The following is an 18,887-nucleotide window of genomic DNA, read 5'->3' on the forward strand; positions in this document are numbered from 1 at the left end:
TTGCCCATTCACTATCGCGCACCATGCCTATTAAAAATTGTTCCGCGCGAAGACGCAAGCACACGCGGACGAACGCACGTCCGGTCGGACCGACGGACCTCTCAAGGCGTGGAGGGGGCTGTGATTCGAAGGCGTGATTCTAAGGAGGGGGCTGTGATTCGAAGGCGTGATTCTAAGGAAGGGGCTGTGATTCGAAGGCGTGATTCTAAGGAAGGGGCTGTGATTCGAAGGCGTGATTCTAAGGCGTCTGTGCATCGCCTCCCCCTTGGCGCTGCGCAGGTCATGGTGTTCGTGCACGCTCGCAACGCAACCGTCCGCACGGCCATGGCTCTGCGGGAGATGGCGAAGAACAACGGGGAGGCGGGGTTCTTCACGCCGCCGCAGTCAGCCGAGTACGGCACGGCGTTCAAGCAGGTGAGGGCGGCGGGCGCTGGAAGCTGATGAAATCGGACACCCGACGAAATCGCCAATTGGCGATCGGCCCGTATATGGAACGTATGGTCTTGCGAAACCCGTATCGAGTCGACTCTGCTCGCAGTCGGTCCGACGGCCAAGTTAAGAGTATCGATGCATCGAGGCCTAATCGGCACGTCGATTCATTGGCAGGCGATCCATGGATTGAGTTATTCCATTGGTTAGTAAAGTTTCATATTAAATGCCTTTTTTTGATTGGCTAACATCTGCACGATCGATGACCCACCCGTGGTCCGCTTTTATTCTACTACAGCGCACATCGAACTAAGTTAGGGCTGCGCGGACCCCAGCGGCCTCCTACGGTCCTGGATGGGGTGGCGGTTCTCTTGATCTCATGTTGACCCCCTTCCACCAGCGGTGCCTCGAGCAGGCAATCCTCCAGGGCTGCACGTTCCTGCTTGCCCCCAGTGCGGTATTACCGACGGCGTTCCTCCTCCTCCTCCTCCACGCGTGCCCCTCGAGTGCAGGTGGAGCGCTCCCGCAACAAGCCGATGCGCGAGCTGTTTCCGGACGGCTTCAGCACGCACCATGCCGGCATGCTGCGGCCCGACCGCTCGCTCGTCGAAGGGCTGTTCTCGCGCGGGCTCGTGCGCGTCCTCGTGTGCACCGCCACGCTCGCCTGGGGCGTCAACCTGCCCGCCCACGCTGTCATCATTAAGGTGCGACCGCCGTGCGGTGGCTGCCCCCGGTTTACGGCGGTGCGGCGGAAGCTGGCAGCGGCAGCGGCATCGTTGTTGTTGTTGGCAGGCAGGCAGGAGCTGCATTGGCAAGTGACGGCACCGTGGCCATCGTCACCGGTAACAGCAGCTGTGCTATCTGAAGATGATTTAATTGCTGCGGCACCATCCTCGGTAGCGACAGAACAATGTCGTTATTGTTTACAGCGGTGGCGCTGCAGCGTCGGCGTTGTCGCCGTCTTCGCCTTTTCATCTGCAACAACGTGGCAGCAGCCACGTTGTTGCAGATGTCATCATCGTCGTCAACAGCAGCATGCAGCATCATCGTCGACTTCAACTGTAGCATTATCGTTATTGTCACCAACACAGCTGCCATCGAGTAATTGCTATTACAGCGTTGCTTTGAAAGTTAGACTTTATCACTAGAATTTATTTATTTTTTTGTTACTACGAGAGAACTCCGAAGGATAGTTTCATTGTGTCTTCAGGCACGATCCACCAGCACCATCTCCAAGCCCCGCTGGATTCACCAGGCGTGCCGGTTCCCGGTCATCCCCAAAACACGGTCCCCTCTCGTTGCGCAGGGCACGCAAATCTATGACGCCAAGCGCGGCACCTTCGTGGACCTCGGGGCGCTGGACGTGATGCAGATCTTCGGGCGCGCCGGGCGGCCCCAGTACGACACGTTCGGCCTCGGCATCATCATCACGTCGCACGACAAGCTCGGGCGCTACCTCACGCTGCTCACTCAGCAGAACCCCATCGAGAGCCAGTTCCAGGCCAGCCTGCAGGACAACCTGAACGCGGAGGTGCGTACGGGAGAGAGCGCCGCACTTGGCGACGCTCAAGCTGAACGGCCACGGTTGGTTGTCCGTTGCACGATAACAGCGGTCGAATTTGTGGTGTTCGGTCGCAGTGGAATAGGAGGAGGTGGCGGCGCTTTGTGCTGTGTGGGTGATAGGATGAAGCGGGCTTGGCCACAGCTGCGTACATTCTGCGTACATATGCTCTGAAGAAGGGCCATTGACAGAAACGTCGCAGGTTGAAATGTTATTTTTTCCTGTGAGGCCACTGTTTATTGTAATGAATACACGTCACCCGCTTGCAACTTTTTGACGTTAAATGCAGTTTTAAATCTGCAGGGGGCAGTAAAGCCCGAGGAAGGTTTTTGAGTAAATAGTATTGACGTCTGTGTGTGTGTGTGTTTCCAAGTTGTGTCCATCCAATATGTGATTTATTTTGTTCATGAAGAGCTGTTGTTCATTGCCTATGTTTTGTTCCTACTTATCTGGAGTCCAACTTTTCAGCCTTCTTTGAAAGTACAGCATAACATATTTGTACATCGCGCTCTTAGTGAAGGTGGAATTTAGAAGGTAATTATGAAATGAAGGCACGGACAAGGATGAGTTTGAGTGCCTTCAGCCAGCCTGGTATACAGAAGGTCATGGGTTCGATCCCAACCCTGACGCACCTATATTTGTAGTTTGCATGTTCTCTCTCTGTTTTTCCCTCATTTAGAATCACCGTGCGTGTAGAGTATTTGACTGCTATTAATTTCTGTATGATGATAAGCCACTTCATTGGGCTATCACTTGTGGCCAGGACGCTTCTGAAAAAACCTATATAGCTCGTTGGGCCTTATCTGATAAAATAAACTTAAAATGTAGTTTTGGTAAAAATATTGTTTAAATATTGCATTTTGCCAGCTAAAACATGCTGACCAGAACTATGGACACTGATTACGAAAAATGTAACTGGAGATGAAAGGTGTGCAAAGAAGCATGGGGAGATGCACGTTGGGAATTACACTTAGAGACCGGTGGAGTCGCATCGGAATCATAGTTCATTTATTTGGTATAGCCCTGTGAGCCATACGGCTCTTGAATCGGGTGCAACCGCAACAAACAAAAAACATGAACAAGAAAACATCTTAAAGTGATTATGTGACTGTGCAAACAGAAAATCCAGAAAAAAAATATCAAAATATTCCTGAAATAGCACCGTACACCAACGCTGTGTGCAAAAATCCCAGTGGGATGCAAGTCAAATAACAACAACAACCACCAGACAACAACAACCACAAGACAACTAAGATTAAGGCCATCAGTCTAACTCCATACTACAATAAACAAAAACATGGCCAAAACAAAAAAAAACGTTTTTGAAATCACCAAAATAAAAGCCATGAATGCAATTTAACAGTGATCATAGGGACTGTGACCGAATTTTTTACAATAAACTACATAAATAAATTATAACACCAAAATCTAGAGCCATATTTTAGGCCACTGAATAGCAGTGGCAGATAGGGTTGTACAACTCCTCTAGAGCAGTTTTGAGTGAAGATCTCATAGGTAGTGATTCAAGTTGCAGTTTATTGGCAATAGCATTTCAGACCCTGGGGGCATCAATAGCAAAGGCCCTTCCTCCAGTTTTTGTACGGCAATAGGGAATGTGAAGCTGGTAAATGAGCGAAGACCTGAGGTCAAATTTGTTATTTGAAACAGAGAGGAGATCCAGTAGGTAGGTAGTCTGTGGAATTTTTTTATAAGTACATCGTGAATAAATAAGATCTGAATCAGGGAACAAATACAAATCAGAGCCATCGTGTTGATTTCATGTAAGTAACCATATCAGCAAGCAGATACCTTCACGTGTATCAATATGTTTCTGCACATAAGAAATAAACGCATTATTTACACAAACCATCGTCCCCACGGCCTTCTGGGAGTGCTTAACTTGAGCAGTATGGATTCAGTCCAAGCAAATAAGTGGGATACAAAGCGGGAAGGAATGACGACAGCCAGTGGACAAGTCTAGTAATTTATTGGCAGTATAATGCAAATCCGAGAGAGGATTACCACCACAGAAATGGAACAATGAGATCGGCTCGTGTGAAGAAGTGAAATGCATTGTGGCATTACTGGTACTGCAAGGCGTGTCAGTAGCATGGTGAGGCCTTCATCTCTGGGTGGATAGACAATTGGCCCGACGATGGTCATAATAATGATGCCTCCGGCAGATATCAATGAACAATAATCGCTCGCCCTGGGCCCCTTTCCATGCCGCTGTTATTACAACTGTGCCATTAGCCGCCGATAAATCACCGCACGCGTCACGCGATGGTAAATTTGTCACGTGCGGGGCAGGCGTACGGCCCGCTCAGTGTCCTCCTTCGGTCGTCGTTTGTCGTACCTGTTGCACAGATGCACACGCTCGGCTGGAAATTCGGAGAGAGCCCCCCCAGGTAATTTGGCGCTGACCTGCGTGACTCGTGCCTTTCATCGGCAGCATCATCAAACTTAGCACGGAGGAGTTGCCATAACAAAAAAAAATAGGCTTGCGCTGCCCATGCGTTTTTTTTGTTTTGTTCGTGCTCCGTGGGTTTTTTAACAAATGTCTCTTTTTTTTTTGTCTGGATCTGCCGTTACGGGTGAGAGGTCTTCAATGCGGTTTGCCGATTTAAGTGTTTGTAAAAAAGGGAATCGGTCAAAATGTAGAGCATGTGCCCCGTGAATAATACTAACAAAAAGAAAGCCTAGGAGCATTTGACAAAAACCTATTATCGTTATATTGCTATTCATCATTGTCATTCTCACGTTCAGAGTGGGCGAGTCGGTCAACGTGTCAGCGTCATTGGCGCAGGACTTGTGCTGAAACCTGATATTGAATGTAACCTACTGGGGGGTTGCCAGTTTATTATCAGTTTTTTTTGCGATAGCCGTTTGTGAAATCGATTCCCAAAGTCATGGACTCGATGTCTGGCCAGGTGGCTTGGCAGCAGAGAGAGCAGCTCGCAGCCATAAGGCTGCAAGTTCAAATCCTGTTTAAGGGGGGTTGACTCAGCCGCCCATGATCCCTCGGGAGGTCGATGAAATTAAGACTACTTTGTGGGGAAGCCAACAGTGGTCGCCCTATAGAGAGTCTTGCCTCCACCATTGGGAATGTAAAACGTGCACCATATTTATTTTATAATATGATGCAGCATGTATATGGGTGGTATCCAGAGAATGGTGGCCAATTGAAATACCTTAAGCCAGATGATGCTCGTGATGAGCTTTTATTAATGTTATGTTATTGCTTGTTTACCTCGGAAAGCCTTGCCAAATCTCATGGCTATTTCGGGGAGAGTTCCTGCCGTGTTTTCGCGACAGGGGACGGTGATTGCTCTGCATCATCCCAATTTAGTAATTTATAGCATGACGCCAGCACCACTGGTTTAACCGCAGTATTAACCAGGTCGCCCGCTGGATTCGAACCGTGTACCTGTGCAGCGCTCACACAAGGCCATGTCCTCGGATAACGCATGAACTGCGTGTGTGTCTAGGGCAAGGCAATAATGCCAGATTGTAGAGGTTCTGTAAGGGCAGATCTTAAAGGTCGGTTTTCAACTGTGCAACAGGGGTGTGTCTGACAGAAGGAAGGAAGCAATGGCGGGGGTGTGGTGGCATCTGGGGCATTGGCCGTGATGACCTTTTTGATGTAGATTACACCGTATCTCGATCGCACGCGCACATGTGTTGACGTCAAAGCTGGCCGTCGAGACTGATGCGCCCGATTGAGCTCTGTGGCGTTTTGTTTTTTTACTCCCGGCGCAGATTTCCCTGGGAACTGTGACCAACGTGCAGGAGGCCGTGAGGTGGCTGAGCTACACGTACCTGTACGTCCGAATGCGAGCCAACCCACTGGCGTACGGAATCAACTACAACACGCAGCAGGTGAGGCGGTAGGAGTCGCTCAGCGCACACGACAGGCGATGTCTAGACAACGCAAAGGCTGACGGTTGTGACCCGGAGCTCAGGGCACCATAGAGTACCTTGCACGTCATGTGAGACCGCCGTACAAGCCGGCAAAGGTGCAGCCCTGCAATTGCTCGCTTCCGCTACTGCAGGCGGAAGAAGGGCCGCCACTAGAGGGAGCTTTGGAGAAGCCCCAATGTAGAATGTATTTGGCCTACTCTTCCACGCTGGCCAGACACCACGCTTTATCCCACCACACGCCAGCTGTTGTACCCATTCACACAGCTGGGTGAACACAAGTAGGGCCAACTGAATAAACTCGCCCATTCTATCAACTGCCGCGCTGGGAGATGGAATCGAACCGGCGACCTCTGCATTTCACTTTGATCAAAATGAGGCGGTGCTCATCTCCCATTTACAGCCGCGAGGCAGTGGTGGAATTTCCACATTCCTATGGCCGGGGCGAGTCTTATCATTAGAAAAACTAGTGTTGACTTCTCCACAAAGTCGGTACTTACTTAGTGACCCCAGATAGATGATGGACCTAGTCGATCCCCATCGAGGATGTCAATTTGTATCCCTAGCATTTGCAAGCCCTACCGACTGAGCCACCTGGCCGCCTGGGGGCTATTAAACATTTAATTGGCCGACTTCTCATTCCCGTGTATTTTTTTGACAAGCGAATCCCAAAGCCGGTCCTCTTCTCTTGCCACCTCCACTCTAGTCTCTCCCTTCGCGCCTCCACTGGCTCATGCCCTCGTCTGTGTTGTCGCCCTCTCTCGCCGTGCCCGTTGGCTCGCGTCCGCGGCGAAGGCCGACCCGTCGCTGCACAAGTTCCGCGAGCAGATGGTGGTGGACGCGGGCAGGAAGCTGGACAAGGCGCGAATGATTCGCTTTGACGAGCGCACGGGATACTTCTCGCCGACTGACACGGGACGCACGGCCAGCCACTTCTACATCAAGTACAACACCATCGAGGTGCGTGCGTGCGCGCGCGTGTGTTTTAGCGAGTAGCGCCCAGGAAGGCCGGCACGACACACGAGGGGGTGGGTGGCCAGCGCCACGCCCCGGCCACCTTTGTCTCCCCAGTGGCGGTGTTTACATCACCACACCAGCTACTAATTTGAGGCGTAGGGGTGTCGACCTAGGGGAGGCTCGCTCTTGACCGGTTCAGATAATTGTCACTGGTGTTAGCCGTGAGCGGGAATCATAGTGCAAAGCGCTAACAGCTACACTACCGCTCCCCTTAATAGGTGCTTGCTAACACCACTTGCCCCAATTGCCTGTTAAATCTTCACGGGGGATCTTTGTCTCCGTGCATTGCGTGTGCTCATGCGTGCATGCGTTTGTGGTGCATCCAGCGGTAATGCAGCGGTTAGCGCACTGCACCTCGAACCCTCCAACCTGAGTTTCGATTCTCGCTCGTGGCCAACGAATATCAGAACCGGTCCTGGGTCTCTCCTAGGTCGACTCTGCCTTAAATTAGTTCCTGGTGCAGTGGGTAAACATCAGTGCTGGGGAGACGATGGCAGCCAGGCGTGGTGCTGGCCAGCCTCTTCCTCGTGTGCCGTACCGGCCTTAATAGGTGCTCGTTAACAGCACTCGCCTCAACAGTCTGCTAAAGGCTATATGGGGGAACTTTGTCTTTTAGTCTCACTCGCATTGTTTCCGGTACCACCCGCACTGTCAGTCATACCACCGCTGGCAATGCCAGCGTTGGTTTTGAAGTGTAAATGCTGTCAATGTCGGTACTGTCACTGTTAGTGCTGGCACTGTCAGCGCTGTCACTGTCACCGCCTTCACTCAGCGCTGTGGCTCTTGGCAGTATCACTATCGATTCCACTTCACGGCTACTGTTGTAAAAAAAAACTATCACTGTCAGACGCCATCACACTCATTGCCACCACTATCAGTGCCATCACTGTGAATGCTATCGGCACAATCGCAGGAAGTTCTATCCCTCGCTCTTACACTGAATGCCAGAGCTATGCCAGAGACCATCACAGCCAACTACTGCTGGCAAAGGCGTCGTGACGTAGCCAGCACCACAAGTGCCTCACGCCTCCTTTGTCTCCACAATGCAAACGATGACCACAACACTGCACCAGTTTACTTACTACTCACGTTTGGATGTCTTCTGAGGAGAGGCCCAATCCATGTACTCTTTGACCAACCCAGGGGTGAGTAATTTACTGCTCGAATAAGCATGCGGGTCGTGCTCGTATCCTGTTTGCAGCCCTGTGCCAGGAATAAAATAAAATCCACATTCCTATGGCAGGGACAAAGTCCAATCAATAGGACAGTGCACTGTTAACTTCCCCGCCAAATGGTACTCTTATATTTTTTTTCTAGAGGGGATGATTGGCTGAGGCAAGCCCCAAACCAGGGTTTGAACTCGCAGGGTTCAGTTCGCGAGTCGCTCACTCTACCGCTGAGCCACCTGGCAGGCACCGTTACGTTTCCGCCATGTCGGCCTGATTGGTATCGGCGCATGCTAACTCGTCCCAGGGTAAAGACATTGGCAGTAAATACCTCTTTATGGAAAATGCCTTTAAACTTATGCCTTTATTTAAATGAACATAAAGCGTAACGGCTTAGGGTAAATTAGCATTTAGATTGTGGTCCCACGGGACGGGGAGAATATCCGAATTAAATTGAATAACATAGCTTTGACTGAGAGAGCTGTGTGTGTGGTGTGCCTGACTGCTTATGGGTTCAAAGACGAATGAGATAATTGTTTTAGGCTGAATTAGTAAATGATAATGCATTACTGTTAGTATAAAGACATTAGAATTGTAAAAAGCCAGATAAAAAACACTTCTCAGAATAATCTCTGATATATTTTCCTGATTGCTATCGAGGTCCCGTACGCCTTTTGGTGTCCTCTTGTCTAACACCGTTTGAGACGAGGCTCAATAAGAAAGCTGTCTCTGGTGTGGACCAATCCGTTTCAAAGACAATGCCATATATTATCAGAGTGTTTTTTGTTTACATTCTGACCACAAACATTGTGGTTAATGCAGCCATGATTCCTTGTAAAAGGTTTCAGTTTGGTGTTTTAACATCTTAACACAGCTGTTTTGTTGCCAGAAAAAAGGGGAAAAACCTATTATCAGAGGTACCATATATTGCATTGGTGTTTGAACACGTGTATTTTGCAAACAGCTACCTGTGTTATATACAATAAAAATTCAGTAGTCCACTGGGTAACATGCTAAGTAGGTTGCAAGAGTCCCACACCTCTGCCCAACAAATATTGTCATGAATTTAAAAAATCTCTCTCTTTTGCCAAGCTGTCATTTAAAGCTCCGCTGATATAATTCACAACTAAGCCTATACAACACGTTGATTAAAATTAACCGTTACACTTGCACTACGTACATTGACTCGCATACGTAGGATTCAGTTATTTACGGTTTATAAAATTTCGTACGAAAAGTATACCCTGGGGTTTTGTCGTAATTAAAACGGCGTTTCGCTGTCTCCGTTTCGTTTCTCCTCTTGTCGCAGACTTTCAACGACTACTTTGGCCCGCACCTCACGGAATCAGACGTGTTATCGATGGTGTGCAAGGCAGAGGAGTTTGAGCAGATCAAGGTGGGACTGCATGGCCACCCACCCCCATGTGTGCCGTGCCGGCCTTCATAGGCGCTCGCTCACAGCACTTGCCCCAACAGTCTGTTACAGGCTATACGGGGGATCTTTGTATTTTCTCCACTGGGCTGCTGAGCAGGTGCGCGAGGATGAACTCGGCGAGCTCGAGCAGCTGGCCGACGGCTACTGCCTGCTGCCCGTGGCCGGCGGCGTGGAGAACGGCTACGGCAAGGTGAACATCCTGCTGCAGACGTACATCTCGCGCGGGGACGTCGACTGCTTCTCGCTCGTATCCGACCTCTCCTACATCGCCCAGGTGGGTGTGGATGGCACGCACGCACGCTCCGCAAGTGTGGTGCATACGAGAGACGGTGGTCGTTGATAAACGTCGTCACGAAGCGGTCCTGGAAGAGCCGTACGTGGTTCCGGAGCTGCAGGTTGCCGACCCCTGGTCTAAATGATGGCCGTTTGTACGATTGTGTGGGCGTGTTTGATTATGTGTGTCTGCATATGTTTCTGTGTTCTCTCTTGGTATTGTTCTATGTGTCTGCCTGTTTGTGTGTTGGTCCGTCGCTCTGTTGCATAGCTGGCCTGTTAGGTGGCTGGTTTGTCTGTCGGTTGGTTGATTGGTTGGTTGTTATGGTGATTCATTGGATAGATCGTAGGTTAGTTAGTTGGCTGGCTGGTTAAGTGTTTGGCTTAGTGGTTGGATAATTAAGTGGTTTAGTGTTTGGTAAAAATGGTTGGCGGTTGGTGGGCTGGTTCAATAGTCGGTTTAAGTGGTTCATGGTTTAGTTCATTTTTATTGTTTGCCAATTAACCATTCCAACTCCCAATTTGCGTAGGTAGATACTTTGACCACGGGGACACGGAACGAGTCCTTCCCCGTTCCAAACACGTTTGTCCGTCTACCTCTGGCAGAACGCAGCGCGAATCGTGCGCTCTCTCTTCGAGACGGCGCTTCGCAAGCGCTGGCCCACCATGACGAGCCGCCTCCTGGCCCTGAGCAAGGCCATCGACCGCCGGCTCTGGGGCTGGGCCCACCCGCTGCGCCAGTTCTCGGCACTGCCGCACACGACGCTCGAGAAGCTGGAGGCACGCAAAATGACGGTCGACAAACTCCGAGACATGAGCAGCCACGACATAGGTGCGTGTGTGGCACATGGCAATCTCACGGCTCGTTCAGCCGTGTTCATTCAAACGATCGTTCAACTGCTCGCTCATTCGATTGTCTTGTGTGTTTAACTGCTTGCTCATTCATCTGATTGCTCATTCAACTTATGCATTGCATGTGACGCACACACGTGTTTATTTTTGCATGCGAATGCGCGTGTGCACTCGCACGCACCATAGATAAGAAGCAGTTGTGGCACATTGGTTAGTGTGACCTGGCTGCAAGTCCCACCACGGCTGATATCTAGTGGCGATTGATATCTAAACCGTCAGTCCTGTGCCTCTCCTAGGCTGGCGGCTCATCTTGAAATGAGAACCTGGTCCCTCTCGGCTAAGATTAGCGCTGGGGCAGGCAAAAACAGCTGGGCACGGTGCACCTTTTCTCGAGTTGCGCCGTGCCGTCCGTAGTAGTTTCTCGCTGACAGCACTATGGTCCCAACAGTCTTTGTGTTAATACAGAGCGAGGGGGAATCTTTGTCTTCGTTCTTGCAGCCAGCAGAAGTAATGAATGTGCAAACCACACTCGAACGAACACACCCTGTACGGGCGGCGCGGTGGAACAGATTGCATTTGCACATTTCTCCGAGTTATACGGCACACCCTATAAAACGCGCTGCCTCTAAATTTAACGGAGCCAAGGCCCGCCTAATGGGCCTGCCTGTCCGGTTTGTTTTACTAGCCACGATTTACGGGAGCCCGCATCTCTAAAAGGCATTTCAAGCGTAGGCATTGTTCCCTTGTGCTCCGTTTTGGACACAAATACCCCTCTTTGTTGTCTTGTTCTGTATCGCGCGCTCCATCTTCTTAGACATCAGGCGGCATTGGAAGGGCCGCACCTGTGCCCGACGTGCTGTGCGCGACTCTACCAACTCGTCTGCGTCTGTCTGCGTTGGCTATGATGATGATGATGAACGGGGGGAGGTGCTGCTGTGTGAGCACAATGGCCAAATGTGAATCGCCAAGCTGAATGGGTTCTCCCTGTGGCACGTGGAATGCAAAACATAAATATAATTATTTAAATAATAGAGAGTGAAATGCATGCGTCGTCTTTTTTAATTGATTGTTCTTACCCGGTTTCTAGCTTGCTCCTGGGTAGTGGTTGTGATTCGTGTTGCGATTGGTAAATATTAGAAAGGTAGATGGTGTTGAGACGTTAGGCTTTTGTTCGTAAGTATTGCTTCTTGTATCCCGTTGAATCGCATCGATCAATTTAATCACGGTAATAATTTACAGCCCTCTGTCAATCTCCTGCTGATTGAAGGCCTCCGCCTGCTGCGAAAGGTCATGGCGGATGTTTGACCGTACTTCACCCTAGTCGTCGGTGTGCCTCGATTGAAGCAGGTGCCCCAGGGACTGGTTCGGATACCCGGCCGCCACTGACCTGTGACCCGTGGGTTCGCACTGCAGTGCGCCTCAGTGCAGTGAGAATGGCAGAGAAGACTTGCTGGATGGGGGAGACGGTCAATCACAGGCCGCGGAGCCGAAGAGGAAAGTGCTGAGCAACGACTTGACGAGGCGGGATTGTCAGTCGTGTGGAACATAACGTGGGAGGATTTAAAGGCGACGTGGGTCCAGCGGAGCTTTTCCACCGATATTTATCCCGATAGTGCTGTCGACGTCACGCCATGAGTCGAAGAATCCTGCCGGTTCCGAGCCACTTGCAACCCTTCGTGCGAGAAAATGGCCCACCACGGAGGCAGATTTCACGGAGACTTCTGACCTCTGGTCCCAGAGTGGAGAGCAGCACTTTCCCACTCGCTCTGCATATGAGAGTACGGTTCTTGACCTGATGGTCAAAATCAAACCAATATTTTTATTCTTACAGCTGTAATTTAGCTGAATTATGTATACAGCTCAATTTAATGGGGTCTTGCAGTCATTTGTGACTGGGCTTGGGCAATAAACTCACTGGACTTGACAACTCGGGGTTATCTTAGTTGGCTGTCCTGTATCGAACCCAGCATCTCAGCGGTGCCAGCACCATGACCTTTGACCCCAACGCAGCCACTTAACCCCCTAGAGGAGTTTTAAACATGGCAAGGAGGCTCTTGTAAAGGCAGCAAATGTGAGCCCATCGCGGTTAGTTAGCGGCAACACCCTAGGGCACCAGCCTTACCTATTCAACCGTCTCCTCCTGCGTCTACGTCCGCCTAAAGTAGCAGACCAGAGTTTAGAATTTCTCATTCGTTTGCCTCCACGCCTGCCTATCCCCGTCACCATCGCGTGTGCTCCCGTCCGACCTCGGCCGGGGGCGGCTGTTGTGACAAACGTCGGGACGCTTGCGTGGTTCCCGGGCAGCCGTGCGTAACGGCACACCGACACACGGCACTTGTGGTAAATTTCCCGTGACGGCCGTGGGGTTTTTTTGGCAAGGGGGAGCCGTAACTCTTCAGAAAAGACACACCTCGCCGTCCCAAACCCCCACCGCCCACCACCCCTCCCGACCCCACACTGATCACGCCCGTTGCGTCACGACCGTGGCATAAAGGAAGGGGAAAAGGGCAGGGCAGGTCTCCCGTGTGTTGGCTTCCTTATCTCGCGTTTACGAGTGAATGGGCAGCGGGGGAGGTGACGTGGCCCCAGCGGTGCGGAGCGTTTGCCGCTCGTTGCCAGAGGTTCGCGGTTTGGTTCGAAGCCAACGGGGCTTCCCTGGTTATCTGCGCGGCGCGTATTGACCGTACAGAAATGCGCGCCGTGGACGTTCAAAATCCCCCTGGTGTCATTGGAAATGAGCGTAGGCCCATTGTGGTCCACATTTTTGCCAAGTTTTAAAAATTACACCGCAAATTACTCGATTGGGTAATTTGCGCACGCCAGCTTCTCTCCCCACTGACAGCCCACATGAATCGCGCTTGCAGTGTAACATCGGCCTGCAGTCATCTCATGGCGGGACAAAGAACCGAGTTGAGGGTACGCCGCCTACTGGATTGTTCATAGCGGCGCCACGGTGGCGAGGATGTTATTCACCTCGCCTGGTATGCAGGGGCTCGTGGGTTCGATCCTGACCCTGACGCCTGCTGTATTTTTGCGGTTTGCGTGCCTCTCTCCCCGTGGTTGCGTGGATTTTTCTCCCGGTCCTCCGGTTTTTCCCTCTGCATTTATAATCAACGTCACGCGTTCGAGAGTATTCGGCTGCTCTAAATAGTTTGAATAGTTTAGTGTATCTCGCACGATTGATTGGAAGTTCTCAAGATGCAGAGCAACAACTCCAATATCACATCAAGGTGATCAAGCCAGGTAACCGCATGTGATGTCTGCTTCCTATTTGTGGATCGGGCATTACGTTGTTATATGTTGTACGGTTCGTTCTGGATGGCCACGGCCGCAAACTGGAGAGTTTTATATTTTCCATTTGTGCATCGGGTATTGGCATCTGCCATGTGGTATGTGCAGTGAATGTCGTTTAGGTTGGACCATGAGCTTCGCGGAAGATCAAACCCCGGCGTCGCCTGCGTTGGGTCTTGCACAATGAGTGCTTGAAGTGACTGCCGCTTCTCCCCCTCCCACCCACGCATGCTCGCAGGACACATGATCCACCACGTGGCAATGGGTCAGAAAATCAAGCAGTGCGTCCAGCAGATCCCGACGCTGGCCCTAGAGGCCTCCATCCAGCCCATCACGCGCACCGTGCTCCGCGTGCGTCTCTCCATCACGGCCGACTTCACCTGGTGCGACCAGGTGAGCTGCTACTCCAGGATATGCGCAAGCGTTCGCGAACTTGTCCGACCATTCGTAGGCGTCGGGTATGCAACGATGCGTTGAAACACCGCGCCTCCGATTAGCACAGTTGGCTACGTACTGTGCGAAAGAAGTTCGAGATACATACAACAATGATATGTCGCCACCAGAATCGTACGTTAATGACTAAATAAAAATGTAACTGCTCGATTGCTGGTGACGTGTTTGTTTATCTAAACGATGTCAAGGTCCACGGCTCTGTTGGCGAACCGTGGTGGATCTGGGTTGAGGACCCCACCAACGATCACATCTACCACTCGGAGAACTTCATGATCCTCAAGAAGCAGGTGAGATGACATTCGCACTCGTCCTACCCTCGCGCCTCGTGGACACCCCACAGACGTGGTGAGCCGCTGGCGTGCTCCTAACCTGCGTGTCTAACTGACAGCGTATATCCAGAGTGTCTGTGTAATCGCCTTCATGTCCAGCTGAAACTGTCATGTGGTACGGCGCTCCATAGTCTGAGCATCTAGATCAAAGCGGGAACCGACGACCCGCAACTTTAATTCATGCGGCTCACAACCACATGAGGCCTTGCACTTCAAAAAAGCCTATATTTTAATCGTCAACACTAGCATCTCGGCCTTGCTTTTCGGGCACTGGAGGGAAATATTTTTTAACCGCCAACATTGCGTTCCTAATGTTGGTGTGCCCATCCACCGCTGTTGCTGCAGCGGCCGCTTGCTTCCACGGAAGGAATTATAATGCCAACTTGTACCGCTGCACCGCCACTGCACGCTGTTCGTGCACCGTTGAAGTGAGGGGCGACTCGGGGACGCGCGGAACCAAAGATGAGTGGGAAAGGAAGCCGGCCGGTGAGCCGGTGCCAAGTTCCTCACCCCAACATCTGCGGTCCCCTATATATTGAGGTGTCATCGGCCAATTCGAAGCGACCGAGCGGGGTTTTAATGTGTGGCCCAACAAAGGTATTTAAAAATCTTAATATATTAGTAAGTAAGAAAGTAAAACTCAGTTTTATATAACGTCATTCACACAAGGCCTCAGAGCGCTTTCTGTTGAGCGTCTAGGTAGCAGTCTGAATGTATAAATAATCATAGCCTACGTGTCTGCATCGTAGCCTGAGAGTCTTGATCAGGGGTAGGCAACCAAAATAACCATAAGATGACATTTTTTTCGAATGTTGCATGTGAATACGAGATGCAGTGGATCCTTGGTGAATAACGGTCACGAGGCAACTCCTTAGAGCCGCACGCGGCTTCAGAGCCCCAGGTTGCCTCTTTAGGAAAACGTGAATGTATGAGGCTGAGGATTGTCACCGTGCATGCGAGATTCTAAGAATGAGCTGTCGGTCACGTTGGGATACACACGGAGTTAAGCAAGACCTTAACTCCTCGAAATGCACAACTTGTACAAATATATGAAATCTGAACACGCTTAGCAGCAGCAGCAGCAGCGTCCACAGCATTCGCAGCCAGCAGTAGCATGCTGTTGAATTTCTGGTAACATCTGAAATGTATTAATGTAGAGTCAACTCTTGATTATGCGGGGTAATTAATGGGCAGGATTGTAGGCCGCATAGAACAAAAAAAACACATGGAAAATGAAAAACACACGTTAAATAAAGATTTAAAAGAACCCCCATACAATGAATGTGTTGCATTTGTATTGCTTCAAAGCGCGCTAACCTGCTACGCCACCACTCCGCACGTAAAGCTCCACGCACGTACGCACTCTCACTCTGCAGAACGGGGGGGGGGGGGGTACAAACAATCTCCACACAGAAAGGCACCCGAGTCGGCAATTGAACCCAGGCCCTCGTTTCCGTGATGCGCAACCGTTGCTACCACGCTGCCGCCCGTTAAGATGACGTCACCGTCGAGATCCTTGCACCCCCCCCCCCCCCACCGGCCTGTCAGGTGCTGTCCCAGGAGGCGCAGTGCGTCACGTTCACCATCCCCATCTTCGAGCCGCTGCCTTCGCAGTACTACGTGCGTGCCGTGTCGGACCGCTGGCTGGGCTCGGAGGCCGTGTGCGCCATCAACTTCCAGCAGCTGATCCTGCCAGAGAGGCACCCGCCACACACTGGTACCGCCGCTACTACTACGACTACTCTAAAGCGATAACAAAACTAAAACTATTATTATTTTACCAGGTAAAGGCCCCACTGAGGCTGTTTGGCTCTTTTTCAGAAGAGATATGTCCACAAGTGATAGCTCAACGAAGTTGTTTATCATCTGGAAATGTATAGCAGCCAAATACTGTAAATGCATGTTTCTATATGTGGAGGGAAAAAACCGGAGCACCCAGATTAAAATCCACACAACCGTAGGGAGAGAGGACATGCAAGAAGAAGACTTGAGCACTGACAATCAATCGTGCGAGATAACGAGCCAGACTGACACTATATGTGGAGGGAAAGCCTACGTGTTAAACTGACACTAAAACTGTTGAAACTATTTAGAGCAGCCGAATACTCTTTAACGTATGTTGATTCTAAATGTAGAGGGAAAAACGGGAGGACGTGGAGAAAAATTCACATGACCATGGGGAAAGAGACATGCAAACTCCAAATATACAGCAGGCGTCTGGTTCGGGATCGAGCCCACAACCTCCTGTATATCAGGCGAGGCAGATAACATCTCGCCACCGGGGTACCTACTCATCGATGAATGGATGAACCGAGCTGCTTGGTTTGTCAGGTCACGTCCTCCTTTGAGTTTCTATCAAGGCCCCCTCTCGCCGATGGCCCTTTTCCACCGAACAGCCACGCCGCTCTCGGGCTGTGTGCCGAGCCAGCCCGGCATGGCTCTGGAGGTGCAGAAGCCAGGCCGTGCGAGCAGCCGATGTCACTCAAGGATGAACGCGTCGAGACGCGTGTATACGATGCAGTGTCGCTGCGTTCGAGTCCCTGGCCCTGCTTGGCCCCGAGCTAGACTCGGCTCGGCAAATTGCTGGTGGGAAATCGCCCATACCTCGATGGCCCCCACGCTGGCTGAGATTCGAGGATACATTGGGAAAGGCGGTAGAGTAGAAAACCTAACTTAAAACAAGGGGTTATCCTCGCAAATGCAACGATCCATATTTTGTTTATGGTGCGGCCACGTAGTAGGTTTATGCCAAAAGTCTCGTCATGAACCCTCCACCACCTGACCAAGATTCATTACTTGATGAAGCTCAGAGCGGCCGGTGTAAAAAGTCAGGCCTCGATGTTAATTAAATTCTGCCACGAACAGCCTTTAAGGGACCGGCGAGTTTTGTTCTCCATCAGAATTGGATCGGTACATCCACAGGCCACAAGCGTTGTGAACGTGACGGCGGTCTTTTGTCAGGTGGCCTCGCGATAACGACAAGGACTTTGCCCTGAGGCCACCACCACACCGTGCCCTAACCGCGATCTCTCTGTGTGCGCTACCCTCCCCGCGTGCCCACTGCCCCTGCAGAGCTGCTGGACCTGCAGCCGCTTCCCGTGAGCGCACTGGGTGACGCGCGGCTGGAGGCGCTCTACCGCTTCACGCACTTCAACCCCGTGCAGACGCAGATCTTCCACACGCTGTACCACGGGGATGGCAACGTTCTGCTGGGCGCACCCACGGGCTCCGGCAAGACCGTGGCGGCAGAGCTCGCCATCTTCCGCATCTTCAACGCTCACCCCGGAGCCAAGGTCCGGTCTTGGTCGCCTGGCGTTTCGGTGTTTTTGTTGCGATTGGCGTGGTCTATCCGCTGCTGGATGTAGGCCTCCTTAAGGCTTACGCGCCTTTGAACGCTCACCCCTGCGCTACGTGTCTGGCAGGCGGTGTACATCGCTCCCCTAAAGGCCTTGGTGCGGGAGAGGATGGAGGACTGGAAGGTTCGACTGGAACAGAAGCTGGGAAAGAGGTGGTTCATCATTAATCTCACATCTCACGCAGTACAGGGCCTTTTTCCCCACTTGATGGAACTGTGTGGTACCATGACCAGTGCTGGCTTACGCAGTGCTTTGGCTTGTGGATAGTTTAGAGATCATCACGTAGATGAAGGAACAAATAAATAGATAGAATGGATGGAAGGGTGCATGGGTAGGTGCCTGGGTTGGTAGGTGAGACAGTGGTTTAGTGGGTTCATAGGTGGAATAATCAGTAGATCATTGGGTGGTGGATGAGTGTCTGCATCACAGCTCAAGCCTACAGCAACTGGTATCCCAAAGTAGTCTCCCACCTAAGTGATGGTAAGCAGGCCTAACCTTACTTAAATTCCGAGATCCTACACTAATCGGTCACGCACTCCATGGCATGACACAAGTTGTGTTGTCATTGCGTGTGTGCGTATGTGCGTGTGCTGAGCAGTAGTGTAGCGGTTAGCGCGCTGCGCTACGAACCTGGCGACCCGGGTTTGATTCCTGCTCACGGCCAACACCAGTGACGATTATTTGAACCGGTCCTGGGCCTCCCCTAGGTCGACTCAGCCTCAAATGAGTACCTGCCGTGGTGTGTAAACTTCGCCACTAAGGAGATGAATGCGGCTGGGTGTGGTCTTGGCCACCCATCCCCTGGTG

General features: G+C 51.3%; 1 protein-coding gene across 1 annotated transcript in view; it reads left to right on the forward strand.

Annotated features, from left to right (window-relative positions):
• Positions 1-18,887, forward strand: part of ASCC3 (activating signal cointegrator 1 complex subunit 3) — a 117,268-nt gene that overhangs the window by 27,439 nt on the left and 70,942 nt on the right. The window contains exons 15-27 of the mRNA XM_032973575.2: positions 280-414; positions 942-1,133; positions 1,736-1,960; positions 5,750-5,869; positions 6,704-6,868; positions 9,401-9,487; positions 9,624-9,800; positions 10,406-10,631; positions 14,181-14,335; positions 14,584-14,682; positions 16,273-16,441; positions 17,797-18,017; positions 18,147-18,232. Of these exons, the coding sequence (XP_032829466.2) occupies positions 280-414; positions 942-1,133; positions 1,736-1,960; positions 5,750-5,869; positions 6,704-6,868; positions 9,401-9,487; positions 9,624-9,800; positions 10,406-10,631; positions 14,181-14,335; positions 14,584-14,682; positions 16,273-16,441; positions 17,797-18,017; positions 18,147-18,232 (2,057 nt within the window). The remainder of the gene's footprint in view (positions 1-279; positions 415-941; positions 1,134-1,735; positions 1,961-5,749; positions 5,870-6,703; positions 6,869-9,400; positions 9,488-9,623; positions 9,801-10,405; positions 10,632-14,180; positions 14,336-14,583; positions 14,683-16,272; positions 16,442-17,796; positions 18,018-18,146; positions 18,233-18,887) is intronic.

The sequence above is a fragment of the Petromyzon marinus genome, chromosome 51, assembly GCF_048934315.1.
Source record: "Petromyzon marinus isolate PM22_M1 ecotype Great Lakes invasive population chromosome 51, UKy_Petmar_22M1.pri1.0, whole genome shotgun sequence".
NCBI classification, from domain to species: domain Eukaryota; kingdom Metazoa; phylum Chordata; class Hyperoartia; order Petromyzontiformes; family Petromyzontidae; genus Petromyzon; species Petromyzon marinus.